The sequence below is a fragment of the Magallana gigas genome, chromosome 3 (genome assembly GCF_963853765.1).
Source record: "Magallana gigas chromosome 3, xbMagGiga1.1, whole genome shotgun sequence".
Taxonomy (NCBI): Eukaryota; Metazoa; Mollusca; class Bivalvia; order Ostreida; family Ostreidae; genus Magallana; species Magallana gigas.
In genome coordinates this window covers 40,467,437-40,495,393 of record NC_088855.1, presented here as the reverse complement: position 1 = coordinate 40,495,393, position 27,957 = coordinate 40,467,437, and the positions used below count along the sequence as shown (strand labels likewise).

The following is a 27,957-nucleotide window of genomic DNA, read 5'->3' as shown; positions in this document are numbered from 1 at the left end:
TCGGATGTTTTACGAGTGTGGGCTTTTGGTTAAACCCAGCCATTGCTTTGAACAGAAGAAAGCCTCCAGAAATGGATAGACCAACGCTTAGTTTTCAACGTCATATAAAGCAAGAAAGTGCACGGTACACTTCTAGAGTACTTATGAATTTGTTTATCCCTTTTCTCATTTTTTTTTTTTGGCAAACGGTCACTTGCTGATGTTCATAATACATCAACCATCAACACACATTTAACTGACTTTTTATTTTATTATTTTTTTAACAACTGTTTTTATTACCCCAGAACATGTAAAAGTATTCGTATAGCCGAGGTTGGGGAGCCTTGGAATCTATAAGTTGACATTTTTATTTATTGCTGATTGATATATATCATATTTTTGTTAACGCAATACTATTCAAAATAATATTGAACGTAAAAATGTTCAGATGTACAGTAAGACCCGTGAGAAACATTTCTGCAGAATAAAAAAACGGTTTAGTTAAATTGATCCGAATGAAGATTTGTGATAAAACTTTATATTTATTCCTTGATGCACATGTTTTGTTTAGTCTTGTCTTGATATTTTTTGTGTTGTATTTGACTTTGTAACGCTGCTTGAGTCAGACCATTGTTCATCGGGTGAGCGATATGACCCAAAGCCAAATTATTTTTTTTTGGGGGGGGGGGGGGTGGGGTGGGGGGGGGGGTTAAATAGATATTACTGCTTTTCTCTGTGAATTCATAACATTACTAGTATTCATTATATGAATCATTTCAAATATGTGTTTTGTATCCACTACTGTTTCGTTTGAGAAGATTGTAGAATAGGAACATAGACTTCAAGTTCTTTTATACAGTCATATTTATATTGGCTTTATGCCCCCAAAATAAATGTTCCAAAAGTCAGAAAGATGCGTGAATTGTCGTGCAAAGAAATATTGCTCTATAAACAAAACCTACCAATAATCAAATACAGTATTTGATAGCAATCCCGTTTCATATATGAAATTTGGAAAGCATGTTGCATATCTATTCATGACTGAATATGAAATTATCATTAATTGTACAACTTATAAGGTGGCAAGTGTTCTTGATTTCCTTTGGAAACATATAGTTTGGGCATTATTTAGAAATAGTGAAGAAATATATCAATTTTTCGATTATAGGCTTCGATTACAGATCCGGATTAAACCGCAATATACATGTGCATATATGCCAAAAAAAAATTCGAAAATTTCTGAGGAAATCCCACAGCCGGATATTTCAGCGTTTCCTGTTTTGGTTCTTGGATTATGTATCATAATAATAAAATGGCGGCATGTTCAAAGATATTGGCATAGTTCTGCATTTGATACCACAAGAAGAAAAGTGTTCCATGGGTTTTACTTTACTTTACTGACTTTGTTAAAAGAAGAAGTTTATTTCAATGGGCGATATATCAGTGAATGGACTCGGAAGTGTTTTACCAAAGGGTGACACGGAGGAAAAATATCACGTTGAAATCTGTCTGAAACCGACAAGGTGCCCCTTTTATTTGATAATTATCTTAGGATTTTCATCAATCATCAAACCGTCTCATAAAGAATCTTAGAATAGTCATACCTTTAATGTAATCTTAACCTGATTGTCTTCAACAAGGAAGTCTATGCGTTCACAATCACATGATCACAGCAGCTCCACAGACCATCTCTAACTCCTGTGATTTTTAGAACCATTTTAACAAGGCCTTTGACTTTCAGTAAGACGTAACAATCTATTTATTGCGTCAAAACAAGTTCAAAATGACGCTGGTTTCAAGTGAAATATGCACCAATTATGTAGTCTTAGCTCAAAAGCCAGACAAATCTTGTTGATTTCAGAGAGCCATGGCTGGGTGACCTACACTAGAATAGACAGGCCTACGTCACATTGCTGTTTTCACAACTACCCAAAGTCCAAGCTCTTGTTAAAATGGTTCTTTATATTTATTATCAAATAAGAATGAGAACAGGTTTTATACAAATGAAACAAAAATTAATAAAACAAAAAATTCAATTCAAACACCAGTCAGATCTGGTATCATCATGATCATACCATGATTTCTGGTACCATATCTCTTGTCGAGATTCAGTATGGATAGTATATTTTTACTTGTTCTTATCCAGTGTTATCATTTTGACTTCATCAATGATCAGACAGTGAATGCTTAAGTCCAAATAGCGCAGTTGGATGTAAACAAGATTACAGATACATGTCTGTCAGTCTATAAGAGTCTATTACATATATTTCTTTTTTCTTAGCTTGGCAGAGAGTCAAACAGTCAAAGAACATGTGATTGCCCTACTAGATCGTCATCGCGTTGTCTATGGAGATCTCATCTTGACTTCTTTTGATGATGTGTTTTTACAAGAGAATGTTAAATCTGTTTCACTTTGTGACACAGAGTGCAATGCTGAAAAAAAGGTAAGTGGTATTAGTAGATTAATCTGAATTTCTTTTTAGAATAACTTTGAATAATATAACATATTTTAACACATTTTGAACTAAAATTTCAAACACTCCGTAAGATCAATAAGTTATGGAAATGACTAAAATGAGTGATATTTAAACCATTTGAAGGTATGAGCCCGTCCTATGATATTGCGGTAGTTAAATCATTTTGTCGAAAAATCTATCCATACAGAAACTTTTCCAGAAACTAATGTTATTGTGAGATTCCTCTATTATATTCCTCAGTGATGTTTAGTATGCGTCTGTTTATTATGTCTAAAAATATCTCGACGTCAAATGTCAATTTCAGCGCATGCTACTATAGGTAAACAGAAATACCACGATACCATAGAACCCGCGATATGATAGGAAATGATGTCTTAATTCATTCTTTAATTGTCTTGTTATTGATCCATGTAATCCATCCTCTTCCTTTATAGCAAATCTGCCTGGTTTCGGGTAACCTGATGATGCATGTTTATCGACTGAATGAAGATGGACCAGGAACTGAAGAGCTGGATGATGAGGAGGATATGGCAGCTGCTCATCATTGGCTCCTGCCTGCCTCAGATTTCAGTGGATTATGGGAGAGTTTGATTTATGACGAGGATATCAAACGAGGGGTTTGTAGATGAAACTAAGTAACAGCTTTTCAAAAGCTTTCTCATTACATTTTTTGAAAGCCATAGGTGATAAGCATTGTAACTAATATGAACAACTAAAGATATTAGAAAATAATCTTTTTAATTTTTTCTAAAATCTCGTCAACTTTTTATCACATGTTTATACATGTAGTAGTAGTAATAAAAGGTTTCTGTTTTGTAGCTCTTGAATTATGCATCAACAACTCTGCTGTTTTCTGACAAAGCTGTCAACAATAACATAATATCATGGAACAAAGTTATTCTCCTACATGGTTAGTGGAAACATTTTCTCCAAAATTTACATTTATTCTAATTAAGCACATGCAGTTTGAATCTTTTTAACAAGAAAAAGCATCTGGATCCAAACCTGCAATTGCTTTAGGTTTTTATCTTTGATATTCTTGTAAATGTTTTGTAAAACATACAGAAATGTGCTGAATTGTGTTTCTTCAGGACCTCCTGGGACAGGAAAAACTTCTTTGTGTAAAGCCCTGGCCCAGAAATTAGTGATCAGGTTGTCAAACAGGTACTCTTATGGCCAGCTTATTGAAATCAACAGTCACAGTCTCTTCTCCAAGTGGTTTTCTGAGGTAATTACATTATATCTGAGTGTAATAAAAGAAAAGTTTCTTGGAATGTTCAAGATTACCATGAATATTCAAAAATTAATCAGAGTGTTGTGGTTCTGTGATATTTCAAGGTGTCAGAGAACATTCTATCTATAAACATGTATTAATATCTTGCTTGTAGAGTGGAAAGTTGGTGATGAAAATGTTTCAGAAAATCCAGGAGTTGATTGATGACCAGGATGCTCTGGTGTTTGTGTTAATAGATGAAGTAAGATTTGTACATATTTTGTTGCTCATTAATTCTCAGTGCAAGGCTTTTAATCATATATGCTAATTTAAGGAAAAGAAATTGATGGCAGCATGTCTTTTAGGTAGAAAGTCTGACTGCTGCAAGAAAAAGCACAATGTCGGGGAGTGAGCCGTCAGATGCTATCAGGGTGGTGAACGCACTGCTTACACAGCTGGATCAGATCAAAAGGTGGTGTATTCTAGATAGTGCGTCTGAAATAAGCTACAACTTTGTGTTTCGATTTCATTTAGTACACTAAGTTCTATCTAATTCTTTCAGCCAAATACTATTTAGATTACAATGTAAAAAGTTACAGAATTTAATTACTGTAAGGCATCATCTCAAGCCAGGGTTCGGAGTCTGCATAGCTCTCTCCTACCATTTTCTAAATGAACAAATAAAGTTTCTTAAGCTTAACATTCATGAGCCATATGTGACAGTTCTGTCAAGTTTAAACAAATGTTTGTATTCTTTATGCTGTTTGCGGTATTGACTGCATCAGCAAATAAACATGTTTTATTTAGGACAGAATTGGATAATCAACGGTTACGTCAAAATCTAATCTTTAAGTATACTTTATCAATGATACTCTCTTCTCATGCAACCAATGCTAGATGGGAGGAATTCAGTGTAATAGCTGTCATTCAGAATGATGAATCTATATTTAAAATGTATAAAAATTATAACAGTTGTTTACTCTGATCATGGTACACCATCAAAAGATGCTTGTGTATTTGCCTTTTTTAGAATTCATATGGGGTTTTGGCTAGAATGTGATTTCTTAGAATTTGCCAGTAATGCAATAGAGTACATGTATTACTTTATGAAAAAAAATGTACTGTGAAATAAGTAACAAGTAATTCACTCAGTCTTCTGCCTTAATTAACAGGTACCCTAATGTGATGATACTGACTACCTCCAATGTGACAGGTGCTATTGACCTGGCATTTGTGGACAGAGCAGACATTAAGCAGTATATTGGACCACCATCCCCAGCTGCCATATTCAAAATCTACCACTCGTGTATTATAGAACTTATGAGAGTAAGAATAATCAAAGCACCAAAATTTCTTACATTTGTCAAATATTAAGTTGGTGTAGACATAAATCAATAAGATTTTTTTATTAATGTGTCAATTATGTTATTGGTAATTTTGATTTTATGACAAACATTTGTTGACCTGTTGTCCAAATGTGTGAATTTTAAACGTGTACCATTAGGTTGGAATCATCTCCCCTGCACAGCAACTGTTTGATTTACGTACACTGGAAGTCATGAAGTTCATTGAAAAAAATGTTACCAGGCTTAGTTTGCAACTGCGAGACATAGCAATGTGAGTATAGACTGCCATTTTGAATTTAAATGCATACTTTTACTTATATTTGCATTTCCATTGTTCTTTCCCACTGTAAGCCCATACGGAGGAGCTGCAATTATTTCTCTATAATCGCAATTGCTCTGTCAGTATACTATGACGTCATAAAGATGTAACGTTATATATACTTTTCCATGACGTTATAGATTTAAACCACTATACGATACATCATGTGTTTTCTCCAACTCCATTAAAATTGACGTATTTACATGTAATATTAAAACATGTTTTTGATAACATTTTACAGGAATTACTGTTATATAACATATCATTGATTTTGTTAACAAATCTATGTGAATTAAAAAGATTCATTACAGTCTAAATGTTTACTTTTGATGTAATAGCTAAATGTCAAGGTCTAAGGTAATACAGGGTATTTGTGAGTGGTAAAATGCAAATATAAGTAATAAGCAACGATTATTTAGTGAACATGGCGTTATGAATAGCAATTGCTCTGTTGGCATATTCCATGATGCGCGCTAGCGCATCATGGAAAATATGCCAACAGAGCAATTGCTATTCATAACGCCATGTTCACTAAATAACGTTTATTTCTTAAATAACCAGGAACAGTATCTCAATTAATTAACATTGTTATGTAATTATTACAATGGACCATGACATAAACTTTTTTAATACTTGTTTTTCTGCTTTTGTTTTTGTTTTAGGCAGAGTGATGGATTGAGTGGAAGGACTCTTAGAAAGCTCCCTTTTATTGCCCATGCTCTCTTTGTTCAGGTATTTAACAAAACAGCTTCTATGTATATACAAACATGAAAATCATTATTACACTTGCCAAAATTTAATACATTTATATTTTGCTGAAATGTGCTGATAAATTTACTTTAATATCAACAATACCAACAATTTTACCACAAGTCAAATGTTTTAAATGCATATCGTTTTGAAGTTGAAGTTGTGTTGTCAGACGCACAAAAGAAGGAAAAGATTGTGCAACTTTGTTTATTCAATCTTTTAACCTTAGTTTGCAGCAAATATTCTTGAAAATTAGACTGATACAGAAAAATAACAATAATTTATTACCTGTATACATGTTTATGCAATTTTGAAAAATGACTAAATCCATGTGTCTATAGTAACAGAATCTGTTTGACTTGGCTGCATTTAAAAATATATTTTCCAGAGGCCATCTGTCACTCTTGAGGAATTTCTGGATGGACTGAAAAAAGCAGTAGAAAGGCAGTTCAAAGAGAGAAGTGACTTATCTAATGACTGAGGAATTTGTTAAGAATCATGCCAAATTTACTGAACTCTTTTGTTACTGTGATAAAAATCTTCATGGTTTGATGATATTTATTATGTTCATTATTCCAGATGCGGTAAATAATGTTCATTATGACAGTGCTACATAATAACTGTTTATTACATAAAATATTAAGTCAAAATGTATTTGGTATTTTGGTTTCTTTTTTTTTTTCATAAGCAAATCTTAAAGTAAAGTAAACCATTTAATATAGTGACATGTTTATCTTTTACAATTGAATAGTTGATTACATAAATCAAACACCTGGCCCTTTGGACCTATAAGTCACTGTTAACACTAATTAAAAAAATTAATGCATGAGCAAGGATTTACTTTGTCTTAATTTAATAAATGCAGAATGTATAAAATTTGCAATTTACTAATGATAGTTTGAAATAGGTTGTCTTGAGATAAATATGAATTATTTGGAAAATTTACACTTGATAAAGTTCACTTCAGAGATTGTTATTTAGAGTAAATTCTAGAAGAAAGTGGAATTTGTCCTCTATTTAGCAAATCTAAAGGTACATTTAAAATGGATTAGATAAAAAATAATTATCCAACTTTCAACCCAGTGTGACAAAGAGAGTGACAGTAGGGGTGTATCAATATTTTACAGCATAGATTATTATCTTCTAATATGCATTGATTCTGAAGTTTTATTCAGTTGTCCTAATTAGAAGAGAATTTCAATAGAAACTCAAATAATGATGTAAACCTTTGCAATTAGAGAGCTTGTTAATCTAATCAACCCAAACTATGTAAAGAATGTATTTTATGATTTATACGTTTCACAGTACTGGTAGTTCCTTAGCGATTTAATATCAACTTTACATTTAATTAACAATGTCAAAACATACATTTTTTACACAGTATATAAAAAATTACTTTTATCTGTTAAAAATACCAAAACAGGTACATGTACAAAGGTTTTCTGATATTACAATAATTATCAAAAATATCATTCAAATGATTGTTTATTTCAACATGCAATTTTCACAAAAAGTTTTTTTTAGAAATGCCACATAAAAACCATTTGACCCAGTTCACTAAAGTCTTGGGGAATTTAAAAATTCGCCACATTAATCTAATTTGAGAAAATTTTGAAAGATGGAAGAATGGCCACATTGACATTTATACATTTGTCTAAAGTTGCACAAATATTGCATTCTATATGTAGTGAGTTCAAATAAAAAGTGTTTGAAAAAAGCAATGGACCTTGCAAAATCCATGAAATGATGTATAAATATGCTAATTCTCTAACAATGACTTTTAAATGTTTTGGGGACTCAAGGCGACACTAGGCTCCTAGTCTGCAACTGGTGTCCCCTCATTCATTTTTTGGATCCGCCCATTATATAGTATTTGTTTGCGAAATAGTTAATGTACGAGTTAACTCTTTCATAGCAAGTGCGAGAATATAGTTCTGTTTTATATTTACTATCTTAAAGAAATTACAAATTCTTACAATAAATATTATCAAATTTTTTGTTTCAATTAATTATTTTGTTTTTATCTTTAATTAAGATATTGATTAGCTTTGGTAATATAAATTTTGACATTATGGCGCTCTGGCGGATTAATATAGTTGATACTGTCACCTTGGAACCAAAATGGCCGGCATATACTATTTTCAAAAATTATAATGTAAAACCACATAAATTACTTTTGACTTAATGGGTCGCTTCATCAATTAAACAGAATGTAAGTAAATTCCATTATATGTAAACTATAGCTTAAACATTCTACCACATAGATAATTTTTTTTTACAGAATTAAGGAATTAATCGACATGTGGGTAATACGTGTAAACGAGGACTGCCTTATTTACACTTTCTCGGGTGTTGTTATCTTATTAGTCATTAATGATAAAGTTTAGGTTAAAGTGTCACGTCTCAAATGGTTTTATATCTCACAGTTCATTTCTGATTGTATCATACATGTCTGGGTATCGAAATATTAAAGGCCTAAATATGATAAAATTAATGTATCTTTTGATGTGTGTAATATAAAATGTTTACATTACTTATAGCCCAATAAATGTTGCTTATTAAACATATGGGTTACAATTAGTTAAGTATTTAAACATATGAAAAAGGTATTAAGATTGTATGGCATTTGTAAAGACATGCATTTTTAACAGTTTCTTAATTGTTTGTAGGTGAAGTGACAAATTTGAAGGAAATCTTTCAAACATGTCCAGAGAATTGTTTCGAACGCAATATCGACAAATCAGCCGAAAGAATGGTTGGACATGCCCACCTCACCCTCTGCAGGGGGTTGCATGGTTCTTTATTCTATACTTCTCTTTCATCAACTTCACAACATTGGTTCCTCACTTACATTCAGATGTACAGATCCCAGCGTATATTGTATCCTTTTAAGATTTTGAAATTTAAGTTTATTTATCTAGATTTATCTTGTAATGCATGTACTGATTTAAACTGGATATATGTACTTGTGTACCTGCATGTACTTGATTTAATTGATTAGTACTTAATTATTAAAGTCTTAATATAGTTTCACATTTCATGAAAGTTGATATTTTGATTTTGACAGTTTTGTTTGGTCAAAAATGATTCATGGTAATTCAGGAAAGTGACCAAGTCCTTAGCTTTATTAAAGATCACTGCTCTTGCACTGATATCACATGTTTTCACACACATTGTGGCCAGCACCATCAACCCAGCTGATCCTGCTGTGCTGAAAGGAAACCCAAAACGGAAGCCATTTGACAGAAGAAAACATCCTCATGTTATAGATGACAACTTGCACTGCTATATCTGTGAGACAGATGTGTAAGTAATTACAGAGAAAGACAACAAGTTTTAGTGTAAACATGTTTATATACTGTCTGATGAAAAATATGCAGTTAACATATAGGCATACCAATTTTAATTTTATATTATTTCTCATTTAATTTTAATATTTTTTTTTTACAGTTACCAGTACATTTGTGTGAAATATATATTTCTTCTTTTTTTTTCAGGGCTTCAAAATCAAAGCACTGTAGTGCTTGTAATAAGTGTGTGATGGAGTTTGATCATCACTGTAAATGGCTGAACAATTGTGTTGGTGGCAAAAACTATAGGTATGGGTAAAAATGGATTACAAATATATTTCATCTAGTCATCTACCGGTAGATATTTGTGCCTTCTACCAATTTGTTATCTGGGGCAATTGGGACAAGCAAAAACATTTATGCCTAATGGGAACACAAATAGCTTAATAAATGAATTTGTCAAACCAGTTACAGAATGCATGAGGTTTTTGTGGTGTTGCTTATATATAATGATACTGAATTATTATCAGGTGGTTTCTGGCGGTGCTTGTGACAGGAATGCTGGGTGTGTTATCGGTTCTCCTCTTGGCATTAGTGGAGTTTGTGGCTTACTACAGTGATCAAACCGATGGAGAAATATTAAAACCATACAATGGTAGGTACAAGTGCTGGGCGTTATCAAATTCACCAATTTTTATAGTTAGTATGTCATATATAATCTACAGTATACAATGTAGTGTACTTCATTAGAGATTGAGTTATGAAAAAGTGAAAGGAAAATTAATAGAAAAAAAATGTTGATAACCAATACAGATTGAACTTATCAAAGATTGCCAGTTAAATTAAGAAACTGTTTTTATTGGTATATATATTCAACATGATAATCAAGACAAAAGTCATAGATTATTTAACCCAATACACATATGTACTATGGTATTGTTCAATAGGATTATATTGATACATATACAATAAAATATTATATGTAGACAAGTAAACTGATATTCTAAAAGAAAATATTATTTAAGAAACAGAGGCTATATGTACATGTACCAGTAAATGTGTCATTCTTTTATTTACAGATTTCATAGCAAGTAAGTACTGGAATGCTCTCGGACTGTAAAACTGCATGCAGCTTATTTTCTTTTGAAAGTTGAATTTATGTGGGTTGACTTAAACAACTGTACTGTCAGTTTTATTTATTGTAAATTAAGTTTGATATGCAGGTTTATAAATTTTAATGCTCATTTGAGTAATGTACATGTAATTGCACCATTGCCTTGAATACCCAATTTGTTTTTATATTATTATCATTTTGTTTGTTTTGGATTTCAGATATGACAGATACTTCAGGTAGGTTTTACTTACCGTTTTTTTTTTCAGATATTCTTAGTTAATGCTTATGAAAAACTACAAGAAATACATTGCTTTCTAAAATTACATTTCTTTTATAATAGCAAGTTTGAAAACTGTTAAAATCCTAGATTTGCTATTCATTTAACACTTAATTGTATTTGACATTTTTTTAATTGAATATTGATGCATTCTTTTTTTTCTGATAATGTGTACCAGATTACCATATAACTTAAAATGTCACAAGATTTTCTTAAACTCTGTATGAAGAAATTCCATTTGCACATAATACCATAATCCTCCTATTCAGAGTTTAAGATCTGCTATGCGGTGGTTCCAGACGAAGGCTTTCTTGGCCTTGTGGGAGTGACAGCCATCTTCTTACTCTTGTCGCTAGGGCTCTTAATACATCTGTTTGCCTTCCATTGCTACCTAAGTAAGTACATGTAGTATTGTTTGTACATGTAGTTTACATCTAAATCAGATCAATATTGATTATAGGTTGCGGTTATAGTCAGACAGTATATACTTGACAGTTTTGTAATTGATAGAACTTGATAGAAATGGTATTTTGAATTTTTTTTTAAAAATTGATGAAAATCTGTTATTGATTTTTTTTTGGGGGGGGGGGGGGGGGGGAGAGATTTTTAATGTTTGAATAAAAAGGAAATTCTTAAGATTATATGTATATATATTAGGTAAGCTAGGGGCAGTCTAGGCTGATTTGCTGAAAAATGTAGTTTGGCTGTATAATTGATAAAATTCTTGTAATGCAAAGTAACTGTTAATATTTTGATAGTGTATAACCAGATGACAACATATGAGTACATAGTTCAACAACGTGACAGGGAAGAGAATGATTATGGCACAGATGTTCCTCCAAGCAGTCAAAGGGAAAAGAAAAAGGTACCAAGACAGGGGATTGTTTGATACCTGTTTATAGACTAGACAGAAAAGCAAGTTTGATTACAGATAAAACTACCCACCTCTCCCTCCAACAAGAAATGATGAAAAATTTTAGATACATGTATAAATGTTATCTTAAAGAGACATTATGGCGCATCTTATCAAAAAACCAACTTGAACTTTTCCGATCGGGTCCGGTATTTTTGTACTACTCATGAATGTATAAACTTAATTAAAATTAATAATTATGTATAACCCATAATATTTACATCGCAACATGTTCTGGGGTTCAGCGTTCCATACTATTACGCATGCGTATTTACTGTAAACAAAACTTATGCAGGGCTCGCGAAGATTCTCCTGGACATGTTTGTTGATATAAATATGCCTTAACTACATCTCTCAGGTAATAATTGTTCAAAGTTTTTAAAATAACCACAATTATTATTTTGTAGGCGTGTATCTTGCGTGTTTATCATAGGAGTTGCTACAACCTAATTTATTTTTGTAAATGAGGCCCCTTGAGAGGTTATTTGACATATTTATGTCTGTTCATCTTAAAATGAACAGAAATTGGTAAACCATTAATAAACTATCGAGAAAGTGATGGTGTGTTCTGTTTAGAGTGTCCCTTTAACTTTGTATACTATGAAGACCGTAGTCGGACGAAGATCTAGTACATGAGTAGTTTTCAGCACGTGTCAATTACTGTCAATCAAAGTCCACGTGGTACAAATAAACAATATAAGATAATTCGGGTTTGTACGACCCTTAAATTTCTGGAGGCTCATAAATACATTAGGTATGTGAAAGGGATTTTTATGTATTTCAACTATTACAATCAACGTTTTTTGTTATTTCATAATGATACAATAGGTAAATCTGAAGTTATTCACACATGTGTTTTCAGCTGTACTGTCTCTTTAATGAACAAATGTTTGAATGTTAATTAGCATGTACCAGATATTAAAAGTTAAATTTTTTTCATGTTTTTATTCAGTCGAAAACAAAGAACAGAATTGAGCCAAGCAATGCAAGAGAAGGAAAAGACAAAATGTAAGAGTAACTCGAGAGTTTAAAAACAGTAGAATAAGAGCAAAGTGATGAAAATGAAACAAATAAAACCTAAGCACTACTATTATTTATTGTACCATCATCTGGATATTAACTTGAATGTATCTCTTAATTTAATTAGTAGGTCATCATCATCTGATATGAATGACAACAGTGGACTACAGTATCAGAAAATGCTAGAGGAGGCAGAGCGACAGAGAACAGACGGAGAGACTCCCCCTCCTCTGACCTCCCCCATACACAACAACAATATTGTATGTTTACATTTTATAGTAACCAAGACAACAATATTGTTGTCAAGCTCTATAACAACATATAAAGCTTAACTATGTATTCAACTCTTTTATTTTGGGAATGTATGAAGAAAAAGATGCAGTTTGTATTGTTATTGAATTCAGGTTTTTGACAAGTACAGTAGAGTTGATGATAGCGATGGTAGCAACACAGTAAAGAAATTGAGGAGAAAAAAGAGGAAAAGTCTCCGAGCTCACATGAGCCAGGGTGGAGATGGAGATTTTCAGGATACAGACAATAAGATAGCCACCATAGGTTTGTTATTTCGCATTAACCTATTGTTTTTTTCTTGCATACTTCAAATCAGAGAAAAAAAATTCTTGAAGGCAATTTGCTAGATAAGTTCAAAATGTCAAATACAGATTGGCAAACGATACATTTTGGTTCAATATAAGGTCACAAATTTACTGATATACTCAAGCAAATAAATTAATTAATATCCAACCTGGAAGAGGGGGGCATATTGGTATTTGCTGCATGGGTATGTTTTATAAGAGCCTCTTTTTTTAAATCAACAATTATATTATTGATCAGTAACATGCATGCACAATGCTAGTACAAGTACCGTACTTAAATTTTTAATTGATGTTTTGTTTCAGACAATCCTTCTCTTTACTACTCTAAGTCACTGAATGCACCATTGGATGGTTCATTAAGGAAACAATCCCAAAGAATGATGCCTAGTGTTCATGAAAATAAAAGTTATCATTCTGACACAGATGATTCCCAAAATGAGGCTCCATCAAAGAATGTAATTAAGGGAGGTAACACTCAAGACACTAGCCCTGATTCTGGGATTAATTCACAAGACTCTATTCGCAAAAGTAAACGGTTAAGGCGGAAAAAACCACGGAAACCCAGGCAAATGGATGTGGAAGAAGAAAATGAAGACTTAAACTCCACCACTATTTTTACAGTGAATGGAACAGCCAAATTTAATAGAGATGGAAGTTTAAATTATGGTGATGGTTTTAGAGAACTGCCATTAACACCTGTCCAACTAAGGAAAAATAAAAATCTTGGTGAGAATCGACCATCAGAAGTGCCAAAATTAGACTTAGGGGCTCTAAGGGGGAGTCATGAGAGTATTTCGTATCAGCCGGTCAGTTCTCTGAGGTCGTCTGATACGTATAGAGCGGTGCTAGGGGGTATACCCGAGAGATCATCCTATGATACTGAGGTCTAGTCAATCAATACTTACAGAGTTATAATTGTACTAATTTTAATTTATTTTGTCATTCACTTAATCAACTACTTGGTGTAGTTACTCTATTCTCTGCTGCACATGGAAATTAAAAGACTCAAATCAGATTAATATCTATAAAATTTCACATATGAATTGTGATTTTTAAAAATCACAAAAGATCTACTGTTTCCTTTGTACGTAATTACATGTAGATGCAATTTTAGCCTCTAGGTTCCATCTCCTTTTTTAGTATTGCTGCATTGTTTCTGTTTGTGTATGGATAGATTTCAATTATTTCGAGTTATTTGCTTTTGGCTCCCATGTTGGACCTCTAGGTCAGCAACACCCTATAAGAGTCTCCCATTTTATGTGGAACCAAATTTTTCCGGTCATAGTAGGCACTGAATTAACAAGGCGTACACACGCCATATTCTACTCACTATATACTGTAGTGTACACACAGTCATATGTGTGAAAGCTTTTTCGTTACTTTACAGTTTTGATTTTTCTTTGCCCGACATCCATGGCCATCATGTTAAAATTTGGTTTATAGTCAAACTTTCATCATGATGTTTGACCACCAACACAACATCAAAGGAGAATATTTTAACTCTTCCTTAAAAAGATATCTGAATTTAGGTGTTTGTACGGAAAACATTCATCTATTTATTACTGCTTTTAAAGTGGTCCAACTGTGATATCTTAAGTGTTTTAATTGCATAGCAATCCAGATTATAGAATTCCTTGATACATTATGAATTTAAGAAGAAGAAAAAAAAATTGCTTGAATGATGGAGACCAATCAAATAATTTGCTTATGTAGGTTTGACATACTTATAAGTTACCATCAATTACATATCTATACCAGTAATTTTTCTGAGAGCTTTTTAACTTTGTTAAACGTCTCTGTATTCTTTTATATCGTTGTGCTTATTTTATTTCCGTCCAGAATATTGTTTTTATTTAGATATTTCTTTTTGTTATTTTGAAATTTATACACAAGAATATGTACAATCATTCCATGAATAGTGACAATGACCAGTATCACATATCTTGAGGGTCCAATGTTTGTTTTATTTTACTCTTGTCCATTCCATTTTGGGGCATGGAAGTACTCAGTTCTAGCTAGTACGTGTATGCTTTAATTATGAAATATTTGAGATATTTGTTTTTTTAATAATTTATTTTTCCTGTTTCAATGATGAGCTCAGGTTGTGAATGGTGGGAAATTATGATATTGCATGTTAATTACTTGATTATTTTGGTTTTGATACAAGAAACTGTTTTATACATATGTTTATCTTGTTCTGTGATCCAGTGTGCAAGCTTGATTTGACTATTGTTGTTCTTGCTGTTAGATTTCAGTCAAATACTGTTGGTATTGTAATAATTGCCCATGTATTGTGATATGATCATTACTTGATTAACCTGTCTTATTTTTGGTATTTCTGCAAAGTCCCTACCCAATTTATGTACCAGATACTCAGACTTTGTCTTAATTAATCTGTCAATTGTTCTAATTAAGAATTCATGTATGTTTTGCACAGATTCTGCATTACTCATCAGAAAAATTAACCAAGACTTCCTGAGTTATAAATATCAATGTCAGGTTTCAAGATTAGACCATTGGCTTTAAAGCTGCAAAAGTTGCAGATATTAATTTCAACTACCTGTAAACAAAGTTCCTTTAAGCATGTTATTTGGTAAAAGAGGAAGGGGTAAATCTTAAAACTCATTTTGAAATATGTGTTTGTAATTCAATGTATGGTACAAGTATATGTATGTGTTCACTATGAAAAAAAAAACCTTTTCTCTCTTTAATTTAGACCCTCAAAGAATCTAAAACTCATTTGATCATTTTCACCAATGCATACAAAATGTTATCTGCTTTTTTCTATGTGTGCCTTGATGATACAACTTCTTTTAATATTTAATTAAAAGGTTGTATTTTGAAATACCTATATACAACAAATTACTTTTCATTTTCAAAATTATTTTAGTATTTAAGCTACACCATTTTAAATTTTCATAAAATAACTAATAAGGCACTGGTAATTTTATTGTTTTAGTTACTGGGACATGTATGTACTTGTTCTTTTTTTAGCACTTTTGTTTGAAATTATCACTTGTTAATTACATCAATGGTACTGAAGAAGCTTAAATTCTAAATAAAAAATAAAAAGATTAATTTCTTGTTCCATCTGTAAAAATTGTGTTGGTATTTAATTGTATTTTTACCTAAAAAAGGAAATTTTAGGGCAGGAACATAGTTTTTATCCATCCCTTAGTCTGTCAATCTTTTTTTTTTTTTTTCGATGGAACCCTTCTGGAACCAATAAATGACGATAATCTTATGAAAATTTGAGGCAATAAATACATTGTCACAGTGAATGATTGCAAGAAGTTCCCATTTTTGTTTTGAGGGAATTTTGCCACTCTTGATTGTAAAGTTTTGGCCACAAATGAATATGCTTCTGAAACAATTTGTCAACAAACTCCTTTAATGCAACTGAATAGAATTTCATGAAAATATTTTATTAATAGACATACTGTGGAATCATTATAAATTAGTGGGCACCAATTTTTGTGGATTGTGGTATTTTTGCTTATTGGTGGGGATTTAATTTTGTAGATGCATATGTTTTCAGTAAGAAAAATCTTAATTTGTTTTTGCCAAGGATGTAAATTGTGGGAGAGAGCTACCCACAAATATCATGAAAATTGAGCCACCGTGAAATCAACGATTCCACATAATTAGGGCCCTGATCAATGGGCATCCAATAGTGATCAATCTCTCCGTTCCTCTGTCCTTTCGAGATCACTTGTCCTTATTTTCTTTCAATATGGCTCAATCTGGCTCATACTTTACCAACAGAGTGCCTTTGGTCAAAGGATGTGCATTGACCTTATACAAAGTTTCTAGGGCCAGGTCATATTAAGCTACTTTAAAAAAATCTTTGTCCAGTGCATATCTAGGTATTCTGTTTTCTTAGACGTACCTGGCTCAAATTGCAAAACAAGGGTGGTAAAGGGTGTGCAGTCACCTTTAACCTAGTTTTTAAGCGTAAGGTTAAGGTTATAGCAGAATTATGTAAATTTAAATAAAAATCCTTGTCCAGATCATAACTTCCTGCCTTTACTCAAAGGATATGCAGTGATCTTAAATAAAGCAAAGTTTTTAGGTCAAGGGTTAAGGTCATATCAGACCACATCAAACTTTATTCATATATTCTCTTCCCATAGCTACATTTGGCTCATACTTTTCACTTCCACTTTAAGTAAAGGGTGTTGTTGACCTTCTAATCTGGATCATACTTCACCAACTGAGTGCCTTTGGTCAAAGAATGTGCAGTCACCTTGATCAAAGTTTCTAGGTCAAGGGTCAAGTCGACAAGATCGTATCAGGCCACATTAAAATCATCAGAGCATATAACAGGGTACCCTCTTTCCTTTTAGCTCTATCAGGCTCATACTTCACATAAACAAGACTATTAAGTAAAGGGTATGTTGTGACCTTGAACCTGGTTTCTATAGCTCAAATTTGAAGGTCATAGCAGATCTCTTAAAATCAAGATTTGAACCATGAATTCTTTTCCATTGGCTCAGTTTTGCTCAGGTCAAAAAAAAAAATGCATGTAGGTGAGGTAAGTTTGTTATGAGCTTAAAATAAAGTTCTATGCATGCCAGCTTAACAAATTTCAAAGTCATGTCTTAAGGTCAAAGCAGTGTCCTCTAATGCTTTTCAACCTAATGTCTATTATTTTAGATGGTTACCACCTTAACAAAGTCTAATATGTAGATGCACACATTCATAGGATATTTTGATTCTATCATATCATTATGGGAAGGAGGCTCTTAATTGTTCAATAAAGGGCAAAATCATATTTTAAAGGGAGATATTTGTGAAATGGTCTGTATATGCTATGACAGATGGACAGGTGATCAGAAAACCTTCCTCCACAGGGATTTTAAAACACTCAACCTTTTTGGTTCACTTAGATTGATTAGAAGGCTCACTATTTTTTCTACAGTACCAGTCAAGCAAGTCAGTTGAATCTAAAAATAACTTTGTTAAAAATGAACACTTAGATCTTGTCTTTGGTACAATGAATGGACTAGTACTAGAACAGTCAAAGAATTACATTGTAGGTCAAAGTTCAAGGTCAAACAAGTTGAAATTTCAACTGCTAGTGGAAAAGTGTTTAGCTGCATGTTAATTGATAAATTTTATGCTAAAAAAATATGATGTTCAGCAAAGTATGTTTATTATGATTTAATAGTTTACCGGTAATATCAACTATTCATGTTTACATTTTCAAGAACCTAAAAAAAAAATATAAATTCTTGAAAAACTAAAGGTGTAAATATGAATATTTGTAAATTATAAATTAGGTCCACAAGTAAAAAAAAAATTTAACTCCATGTCAATAGAACATAATAAAAAAAATGCACACAAAAAGGAACAATACACCAACAAATGTGTAGATATACTTAATTAAAAATTTATATTTAAACTTTTAGATTAACAAAAATATTTTGAATGTAATAAAACTGCCTTCTGGATATTCACAGTCTGTAACTACAGGTATATAGGACTCATTCAGCTGAGACAAATGCAGGTCAAAATATCAAACAGCTGCACTACTTTTAGTTAATAAATAATGCATGTACATGTACATGTATACATATTTCAACATTTATATGCTCTATACAATATATTTTGTAAATTAAGAAACTACATGTACATTGGTGCACTTTTGCATACATTGAATAAATGCAGAATTGTTTGTTTTTAATATTCAATAAAAAAAAATGCATGTAAATTGAAATAGAATATCATCATGTAGTGAAAATTTATTTTGTTCATTTCAGATATTTTATACTGATTGCAAGATTTAACAAAATCACTCTGTAAATTTTGATTCATGTCTCCAAGTAAATCAAAAGGTGGCAGACTGGTTGGTTATTAATTGGTATAAAGTAAAAAGGCTGTAAAAAGCTTTTTTTGAGTAAAACCTGTGTTAAGATTGTACATAGTTTAATGAGAATAAGGTGCCTGAGCTACGAGACTAAGATAGACACACTTAGTATCAATTATACTGTAAACATAGAATGATAAGCATGTTTGATATTCAACAAAACTGACTTTTCAGAAAGTAAGATCTGACTTTGTGAGTTACAAGTGAATACATGTATCAACCTGTTATTGCATGTAGCCATGTACATACCGGTACATCTATATGCTATGTACTTAATTAAGGTGAAACTACTTCTTTGAAAAGCATTAAATAGAATACATGCACAGCTAAATGTAATATTTTTACAGCATATTTGCAGCTACAATCACAAGTTTATGCTGTTTTTACATGATTACAGTTAGAAATGGCTTTTCTTATTTTGTAAAATTCATAGCAATGATAATTTAAATTGCACAAACATGCATGGTTGTAAATAAAAACACAACTCTTCAAAAAAAAAAATAATGAACTGGTGATATTATATTTATCACATATAGAAACCAAAGAATTACATGTGTAGAGAAATCTAAATAAGGAGTATAATTCTGACATCCGGATAACTGATGAAGGGCTATCGATTCCAATAATTTAACTTTCGAAGTGTCTCTTCCCATCCAAGTATAACATGTATTCTGAAAGATTAAATCAAGTGAATATAACTAACTAAACTAAAATGCTTTACAATGTAATGCCTTTCTAGAATTGTTGACAGTTTTCTCCCATCTTTTTGATAGGAGTGAGAAGATTGTCTTCACTAACTTAAAATGTACAAAACTATAAGCTTCCAAAAAATTTTGTGAATTAAGCACTGTTCAAATTATGACCCATAGGCATACCTATCTTTTAAAGAAATTTTTTCTTAGATCATTTTTTCCTGATAATGTACTCTTCTAAAGTGCAACACATTTTGTCTGTACTAAATTTCTTGATTCTTGTACCTGCATAGGTCTTTGGCATGACGTCTGGTATGGTGGGTTCATGGCAACGAAAAGTGAAATGGAAGTTATTGCTGGTGCTGCGCGACCCAAGGTCGGGGTCTATGACCTCAGCATGGACGTGGACCTGTATGTCCTTGTCCTGGGTGTACACAATCTACATAAAAAAAGTGTTACATTGTAAGCATGTTAGTGTAATGCAAAAAATAAATGTATTGGTTCTCAGGCAAAGTGGCATTAGGTCAACTGATGCCAAACTGATTACTTTTATTGCCATATTGATAAGGAGCATAATCCAATGTTTTAATAATTTTAATTTTAGAGCTAAAATATGAAAATTTAGTTATTCCCCTTCGCAACCCTTGCAATGTAAATATTTGTTGTCCTAAGAGACTCTTCGTATACAGTGAGATGGAGCAACAGTCTTTCAAACTATGGTACCAGTACATGCAATACTTATTTTCACAAATATGATTTTTCACTACCAGTATAATGGTACATATATATCAAAGAAACATGCTGAATGTCAAATACATGTACTAGTACAGAAGACAATGCTTAATGTAATGACTTCAAAATAACTGTACATCTTGTTCTTGACAACAAAATGTACACACCTGAGAGGACATCAGAAGAAGAGACCTGATCTCCACAGACTTAAGAAATGCAATGTCGTCCACAACCCGAACACTGATGTTTCTGGAAGAGCTGAAAGATTTATAACAATTTATTAATAATCAGAGGAAAATTTGAGATACTTCCACATATTATTAAATAGAGTTTACTTAGAAACAGCCCTTCATATCACTTATGTTTTGAACATTTGTATCAGAAGTGCTTGTCATGATTTTTCTGACTTTTTAGGTTTAACCATCCCAGTAAGATACGAAATTGCACTGGGTACCGTAATCATTTAACTTCATAGGAGTAGTCAAATTTCTGACATCTGAAAGACTGTAAACAGTTTGTGTTTGTACCTGAAAAGGTCAGCAATATATCAAAACTACATGCATAAGATGTGCATATACCTGAAGTTGATGAAACTCAAAATACATACCAGAACAAAGCTGTATTTGCCCAGGCTAGCTCATAGGCCTTCCTCATTAGATATCCTCCAAATATCTTGTTATACAGATTCCTGGCCTAAAGTAAGTAAAGAAAAAAATAATTAGTTATACTTAATAACTGGTATAATAACAAACAACATTTGTTATGAACAGGGTATATGCTACTCATAAATCTTCAAACACAAGTAAAAATAATTTCAAGATAGTTTGCTCAACAGTTACACACGAAATAAAACTCGAATTAAATAAATCAAAATACCCAAAATGAGCTAATTTTTTTAACAAATGAAATAATCATCATTGCTGTATTAGGAACAGACCTCTGGGAAACAGATATGTAGGTTTTTCAGAATTGTTTCTTCCATCCATACAGTGTTGTCTGGCTTCACTCGCTGGCGAAAGGTTTGGAAGCTGCAATAGAACAACATATGTATACTGACTGACCTCAAACAGATACATATGAATTTATTATTAAGATCAGACATGACTTATGTTCCATTGTTTTCCTGCGTTGCTTTGAAAATTTTTTTATACAAATATACCAATACATTTGTATTTTCATTGGTGCAAACATGAGAATTACAATAATTGGCAAAGTTCCAACATATGCAAAAACAGAACTGTTATTATCACATGTCAGTAAAGAAGATACATCATCAAAATTTCACATCTTATATAATACTTTTCTATTTAGATACAGTTTTAATGGAAAATATATAAGGAATACATGTAAAAAGACTTTACTTAGGCATTCAATTACATTTTGCATGTTACAATAAAGGAAATGCAAAATATTCTAGCTACATGTAGTAATGTACCCTGTATTTTGGGGCATATATGGATATAGATTCATATACAAATACCCGTAAATAAGGGATGTATTTTCATGGAAATTTAAAGGTAGGGATTTCTAGTCTTGCTCGCAAAGTAAATTGTCTCACACGACTTCTACATATAACCCCCTGGCAAGACTTGTAGAAACAATACCATCCTCAGTTCCATGGAGAGCTTACAAGCAGAGCTGCCAAAGTACGATGCTGATACATTTTCATTTCACGTAGCCAGCTTGTTTCATATGCCAGGTACCCTTTTTAACCCCTGGGTGGAGAGAGTTCACAAGTACCTTAGTAGAGTGAAGTACTGTATATTTCGAATTAAAGGCGAGGAATTAATATTTGCGTAAAATCGTGAGAAGCACATCTCACGAATTTTAAAATCTCATATTTATTTTTTAGACATACGTAAACTACGGTACATGAAACTATGATAAAAATTTGGCATTCATGATTTCACGTTCTCACAATTTGATGGGAAAAGGTTGAATCACAAAATTAAGTACATGTACTAGCGTGAAATAAGGAATCTATAGTAACTTGCCAAAGGTTACAATGTTACCTTGACAGCGACAGACCAGACTCAAACCTGTGTCCAAATCAGTTGACACTATCAAATGCCCTAACACCTCTAGAAATTTATCTAAAATTGAGAAACATCTGGTGTGTCCTTGAAGTTACATAATGTAGGCATGCATTTGTTAGAACCGGCATTAGTCTATCAATGAATATTGCACTGGACCAAATTTTGTGGAGCAGACATAGCCTTACTTGGGATCCAGTGTCTGTAGAAATTTTTGGTGAATCATTTCTCTCTCTTCTTCACTGGGATGGGTTTTTAGAAGGTTTTTGTTAGCTTCTTCTTGTCTTCTCAATTTGCTTGCTAATAAAAAGAAACACAATTGCAGTGTTATGAGTTGTTCACACATGCAGGATTATTTTAAAAGTATTCCAAGCATAATTTTTTTATGTATACCATTCCCTAAGTCATATATCTTCTCCTCCTCTGGATTTTGAGGTTTCAATCCACATATAACAGCTGATCTGTTGTTTAAAAAATGCAAAAACATGGATTATATTGTTAATAATTTTGATAGTAATTTTAGTGTATATTTAATTCAATTCAATTCAGTTTACTGACATCACCATGGTAGCATACAATCAATTGACAGACAAAAGAATATTATAACATAAAGGTTATAGCATAGCATATACATGTAAAGTACGTCTCTCTCTCTCTCTCTCTCTCTCTCTCTCTCTCTCTCTCTCTCTTGGAGTCAATAAAGATGTAAACTAACTTTTTAGTTGCAGGGTTTCTTGCCACCATTAGAAACTTGGCCACAAGGATGGTATGAGTGCCAGAATCCACCTTCTGCAATTTAAAGTGGGAGTTATATGAAACAAAACTCATGGTAATGAATTTGGTCTCTCTCTCTCTCTCTCTCTCTCTCTCTCTCTCTCTCTCTCTCTCTCTCTCTCTCTCTCTCTCTCTCTGTTACAGGACTGACGATATCCAAAAATAGGCATTCAATGCTTATATTTATATTCATACTGATGTCTATTTCTATGAAATATATGTGTATTGTTGCTGTAAAGCCATTACAGTAAAACTCATTTAGTACGAACACGCTGGTATTCAAACTAGTCTGACCATCACATCATATAGTTTTGTTTAGTTATCATAATGACATTGGTAGATTACTTTCATTAAAATCGGTCTCTATGAGTGAGGAAAATATTATTTAGCGGCCGATATGTGCATCAAAACTTAATAATCATATGTTTACATTAGATATTAAAGTAAAATTTCATTTTAATTCATATCTGTTAATTATTGGAGTCCCTATTAAAATTCTAAACAAACCTTTGCAAAATTTTATGCTATACATATTCGGATATAACGAATTTACGGATGTAGCAAACTGATTTTGAGTCCCGTAAGAGTTAATAATAATGAAATTTAACACTTTTATAACGAATTTCTTTCAGTTTAATAAAGTTTGCACTTCTATTTCACGTAACAGTTTGAATACATTTATTTTCATATAAATTTTTCGACCCACAGTCTGATCATTATGGGTATCAAAGTACTATATTTTTACTCTAAGCCTCAATTAGTAAAAATTATAGTCTTGTGAAAGAAAACATGTATATAGTGAATTCACTATAGTTATTACCGGTATTACCAATTCGTTATACAGATATAACGAATTACAGATATAAAGAAGTTAACCTTTTGGTCCCTAGGACTTCGCTATAACCGAGTTTTACTGTAATTTAATGATTATTTTTCAAAAGTACTTATCAACTTATGGTTATGTAAGATTGAACATTTCGTTTAATCTTAAAAAAATAAATATACTCAAAACATGTGAAGACATTTATGTTTGTGCTCATGGTGCATGAATTAGCAAAGTGTATTCATAGAAAATTGAACGTCACAGATTTCCATTGCAAATACTTTAAGGGAAAATCCACTGAATGTACATATTTAATTGTATCAGGACCATAGAAAGTTGAATGAAAATTGAATGAAATATTGGATCATGTGACCACATTTTATGACATGTTTAAAACATATACATAGAGGTGGAGAATACTCTGCCCACCTGTTGTAATGTTGTAGTGACCTCCATAGAGGACTTTCCAGCCCAGGTCACATTCCCTGTCATACTTATATCAACATCAGGAACTATCTCTGCTTGTTTCTCTAAAAAAATGATTTTATGTAAAAATTGTTTGAAAGCATGAAATAAAAACATCAGTTTACCCATTGTCCATAAAATATTATTCTTTAATGAAAGATTGTCTATACCCATTTATATTGGTGCTATTTACATCACAACAAACATGGTACAATATTTTTCTCCCTTTACCTTTGAACCTTTTTCCTTTTTTTAATTTTGCAATGTTGTTGAATGATTAATCATAAAGTAAAGGAATATGTGTTGTATTGTCCACATCTAAATTCTTACGAATTTTTCAAGAGAGATCAAAAGAAAATTATAAACAGTAATCACATGGTCATTTTTGCACTCAGCACATGACTTACCAATTCTATCCACTAGAGCTGTGACAATGGATATTCCTGCTTTCTTAGATCTGTCAACCACTGTATGTTTGTAACTTACATACACTAAAATTAAAAGATAGATAATTCATTGATGTACTGAATATGAAGCCTTAATTTATTCATACATCTGCATTTTACTTTTAAACTCAGTCGAAACTAGAAAAGTGAGAAAATAAAATCGTTTTCTCTGTTGATATTCTTGGTCACAAATCCAAAAGCATCATCATGCTCATCCTACATGTATCTGCATGGGCCATGTACAAATGAGACCAACATGTGTAAGACAGAATAAGAACCACCATTTCATACCTGAAAATGTATCCAGGTCCTCCAATATCCTGCCAAAGCGTATTCCCTTCATGCTTGGATTGAGGTACTTTTGTCGGGCAGCAACATCAGACAATGGGATAACCAGCTCGGAGTAGCTGTCAGACATACTCCGCACAGGAAGTTCCTCCTGTGACTCTGCAACGTATGCCAACTCAACTTTTTCCGTTCCATTACTGGCTCTATATAAATGACACAAAAAATGTTTGAAAGAACTCAAAATCAAAATGTTTATTGTGATGGCACCAGTGCATGTACATGTTAATGTAAAAAAACAAATGAATAATATATATCATTATATATTTTCATAATTTTTTTATTAAAAAAGCAAAACACTAACTATTCCTATGTAATTCGATCGAAATGTCTTGAATATTATTAACTTATTCTTATAATTAAAAGCTTACCCAATTAATTTTTGTGACCCACCGACTAGGTCTTTTAAAGATTCTCTTGCTAAAATATAACAAAATATGCACTTAATACATGTACAGACATTGCAGAATACATTAAGACATTATGAAAAGAAGTATGTGGTAAATTTTACAGTATGGGTATATTCTGATGAAATCTACAAGTGTGCCATGCTTTGTGTACCTAGTAGCATAGCTTCAGATCTGTAGTTCCTGGTCTGAAAAAATTTGGATGGACGACCTTGGACCCAGCTCATCCATCCGAATTATTTCAGACCTGGAGCTACAGACCTGGAGCTACTAGAAGCTCATCTTCATGTTTAGTAAATAATAATCAACATTTGACACTTTTCTTTATAAATGTAACACACTGATTGAATAATTTTAACAGTAGTATATATTAAAAAAATATAATTTAATATACTATGATATTATGTTTACAATCATAAAGCATGAATTGAAAATGATATTTCAAACCCCAATTTAGCCCTTTACACTCTTGTGTACCTATATATGCAAAAGATAATGCATATCAATGAATATATCTAGTAATAAAAATTTTGGAATAAGACTGAGTTAATACTTTTTAGATGTGTATGGTTACGTTTTTAAAAATAGTCTGCTTCAAGACATTTAACATGCATTGAGGAGTTGGCATTCATTCTTCAACTAAACAATGTCACTTTACCAAAGGTTTTCTTTTTAAAACCAAATCTTAATTGACAAATAACAAAACTTTCCCATTCAGCTTCTCTATAGTTTCCCTTTATAATTTTCCTTTTTTTAAAAAGGGGGAGAAAAAGAGCCTGGAACTCTGTATAGCTAATGTCGTTTTTTTTAAATATTGATAATAAATATAAAGAACTTTACTCTTCTTATAAAGAAATCTGTTCAACATAACCAGTTGAGGTCCAAGATTTAAATATACCTGCTGCAATAGTCAAATGACGTCTTGCAGGAAGTGACCTCAAATTTTCAATGAGTGATATGTTGTGCCCAGTTTTGAGTTTCTGACAATTGGAATTCACAGCATTTCTGTAAATCAAAAATAATATGATATACATCGTAACATGTACATAAGTACAACAAAAAGAGAGAGTTTTGATGGCATTTCAGTAATTTCATGCATGTGTAAATATATTCATATTTTTTTCCTGATTAGATATATAACTTTTTACCTACAGTCTGTATGCTTTTGATTGTAATGGCACATATTAGTATACTTGCAAACAAAACCATCATATGTTACTAAAATATAATACAAGTTTACATTTTTTATGTACATAATCATTCAAACAAATATGAAATGAAATTAAGTAAGATCAAGCATTTATTCCTTCATACACATAGGCCAAGATACATCAGATTGATCAATAATAATTGAAATAAAGAAGAAAGAAATATTTTCAAAAGTTTCAATCCTGCATATGCTGCACGATTTACGGATTACCTGATAATCATCAAACTTCTTCTCAAAAACATTTTATGTGAAACCGTTTTGGCAATTTTTCTCTCTGAAGGCAGTTTGGTCCAAAGTAATATCCAGGAGTAAAGTATGATTGGTAGAAATTACCTTACAAGTGCAATACCTCTTTGTTGTTTTTGAGGTTGTTTCCTTTTTAGATATTTTAAGAAGTGTAATTAATCAAACATGTATGATTTTTATGACTAGCATCCGGTTTTCACACGTGAAATTTACAACTAACTCGGCAGCAGTTAACCAAGTTTTTCACTGTTTTAAAATGCTTGAATGTATGAAAAAAATAACCCCAAAATAATTTGAACGGCTGAAAATGATTGAATTCAGTTATTTTTGTTGATCAAATGAGCTTAAACTGCGACGAGTATGCAAGTACATATAAATCTTCATATCATCTTATCGTAAATGTAACGTCCTTTTCTACTGTTTTGCCCCAAACTCAGGCCAAAGTTTTCTGTTTACATTTCTTGAACATTACCGGAAATAAAATATTTAAGAAAAATTAGAATATTGTCTGTGCTCAATCCGGAATTCAAAATGATCATGATGATAGAAAATGTTCAAACAAGCTACATTAAAGCAGTCCTTTAAAAGAAATCGCTAATATGAATTAAAATATAAAAACTA

At 31.9% G+C, this 27,957-nt stretch overlaps 3 protein-coding genes across 5 annotated transcripts; 2 read left to right on the top strand and 1 right to left on the bottom strand.

Annotated features, from left to right (window-relative positions):
• Positions 1–1,274: 1,274 nt before the first annotated feature.
• Positions 1,275–6,738, top strand: LOC105330138 (pachytene checkpoint protein 2 homolog). Its single transcript, XM_011431731.4, has 11 exons — positions 1,275–1,502; positions 2,261–2,423; positions 2,891–3,073; positions 3,276–3,366; positions 3,548–3,684; positions 3,845–3,931; positions 4,035–4,141; positions 4,842–4,995; positions 5,174–5,286; positions 5,997–6,066; positions 6,473–6,738. The coding sequence occupies exons 1-11, from the start codon at positions 1,408–1,410 to the stop codon at positions 6,563–6,565; spliced, it is 1,293 nt and encodes a 430-aa protein (XP_011430033.3). The 5' UTR covers positions 1,275–1,407; the 3' UTR covers positions 6,566–6,738.
• Positions 6,739–8,152: 1,414 nt separating this feature from the next.
• Positions 8,153–15,357, top strand: LOC105330139 (palmitoyltransferase ZDHHC11). Of its 2 annotated transcripts, none has more exons than XM_011431734.4 (13): positions 8,153–8,296; positions 8,754–8,964; positions 9,218–9,390; positions 9,582–9,683; positions 9,905–10,029; positions 10,454–10,465; positions 10,707–10,724; positions 11,035–11,160; positions 11,524–11,630; positions 12,631–12,686; positions 12,829–12,958; positions 13,103–13,253; positions 13,598–15,357. In XM_011431734.4, the coding sequence occupies exons 2-13, from the start codon at positions 8,788–8,790 to the stop codon at positions 14,182–14,184; spliced, it is 1,764 nt and encodes a 587-aa protein (XP_011430036.3). In that variant the 5' UTR covers positions 8,153–8,296; positions 8,754–8,787; the 3' UTR covers positions 14,185–15,357. The 2 variants fall into 2 exon arrangements, with proteins under 2 accessions (XP_011430036.3, XP_011430034.3); XM_011431732.4 differs by having other exon boundaries at positions 12,826–12,958.
• A 4,271-nt stretch (positions 15,358–19,628) lies between these two features.
• LOC105330140 (acyl-coenzyme A thioesterase 9, mitochondrial) lies at positions 19,629–27,897 on the bottom strand. 2 transcript variants are annotated; one of them, XM_020068034.3, is made up of 15 exons: positions 27,707–27,793; positions 27,301–27,465; positions 26,779–26,885; positions 25,845–25,893; positions 25,420–25,619; positions 25,090–25,173; positions 24,647–24,747; positions 23,336–23,409; positions 23,014–23,081; positions 22,809–22,920; positions 21,525–21,615; positions 21,195–21,280; positions 20,755–20,845; positions 20,141–20,294; positions 19,629–19,834 (listed from the first exon to the last, which is right to left on the bottom strand). In XM_020068034.3, exons 2-15 carry the CDS (start codon positions 27,330–27,332, stop codon positions 19,791–19,793), a joined length of 1,293 nt encoding a protein of 430 aa, XP_019923593.3. In that variant the 5' UTR covers positions 27,333–27,465; positions 27,707–27,793; the 3' UTR covers positions 19,629–19,790. The 2 variants fall into 2 exon arrangements, with proteins under 2 accessions (XP_019923593.3, XP_011430037.3); XM_011431735.4 differs by having other exon boundaries at positions 27,301–27,897.
• Positions 27,898–27,957: the final 60 nt, after the last annotated feature.

What these genes read in the sequence shown, in the direction of transcription:
- LOC105330139 (XM_011431732.4), top strand. Translation starts at nt 8,788, where the DNA reads ATGTCCAGAGAATTGTTTCGAACGCAATATCGACAAATCAGCCGAAAG. An exon ending in TGCCTTCCATTGCTACCTAA is followed by an intron (nt 11,161 to 11,523) that starts GTAAGTACATGT and finishes ATATTTTGATAG; the next exon opens with TGTATAACCAGATGACAACA. An exon ending in GTCAAAGGGAAAAGAAAAAG is followed by an intron (nt 11,631 to 12,630) that starts GTACCAAGACAG and finishes GTTTTTATTCAG; the next exon opens with TCGAAAACAAAGAACAGAAT.
- LOC105330138 (XM_011431731.4), top strand. Translation starts at nt 1,408, where the DNA reads ATGGGCGATATATCAGTGAATGGACTCGGAAGTGTTTTACCAAAGGGT. An exon ending in ACGAGGATATCAAACGAGGG is followed by an intron (nt 3,074 to 3,275) that starts GTTTGTAGATGA and finishes TCTGTTTTGTAG; the next exon opens with CTCTTGAATTATGCATCAAC. An exon ending in TGTTTGTGTTAATAGATGAA is followed by an intron (nt 3,932 to 4,034) that starts GTAAGATTTGTA and finishes CATGTCTTTTAG; the next exon opens with GTAGAAAGTCTGACTGCTGC.
- LOC105330140 (XM_011431735.4), bottom strand. Translation starts at nt 27,332, where the DNA reads ATGTTTTTGAGAAGAAGTTTGATGATTATCAG. An exon ending in AGCTCTAGTGGATAGAATTG is followed by an intron (nt 24,748 to 25,089) that starts GTAAGTCATGTG and finishes TCATTTTTTTAG; the next exon opens with AGAAACAAGCAGAGATAGTT. An exon ending in TTCTTCTGATGTCCTCTCAG is followed by an intron (nt 20,295 to 20,754) that starts GTGTGTACATTT and finishes TTTTTTATGTAG; the next exon opens with ATTGTGTACACCCAGGACAA.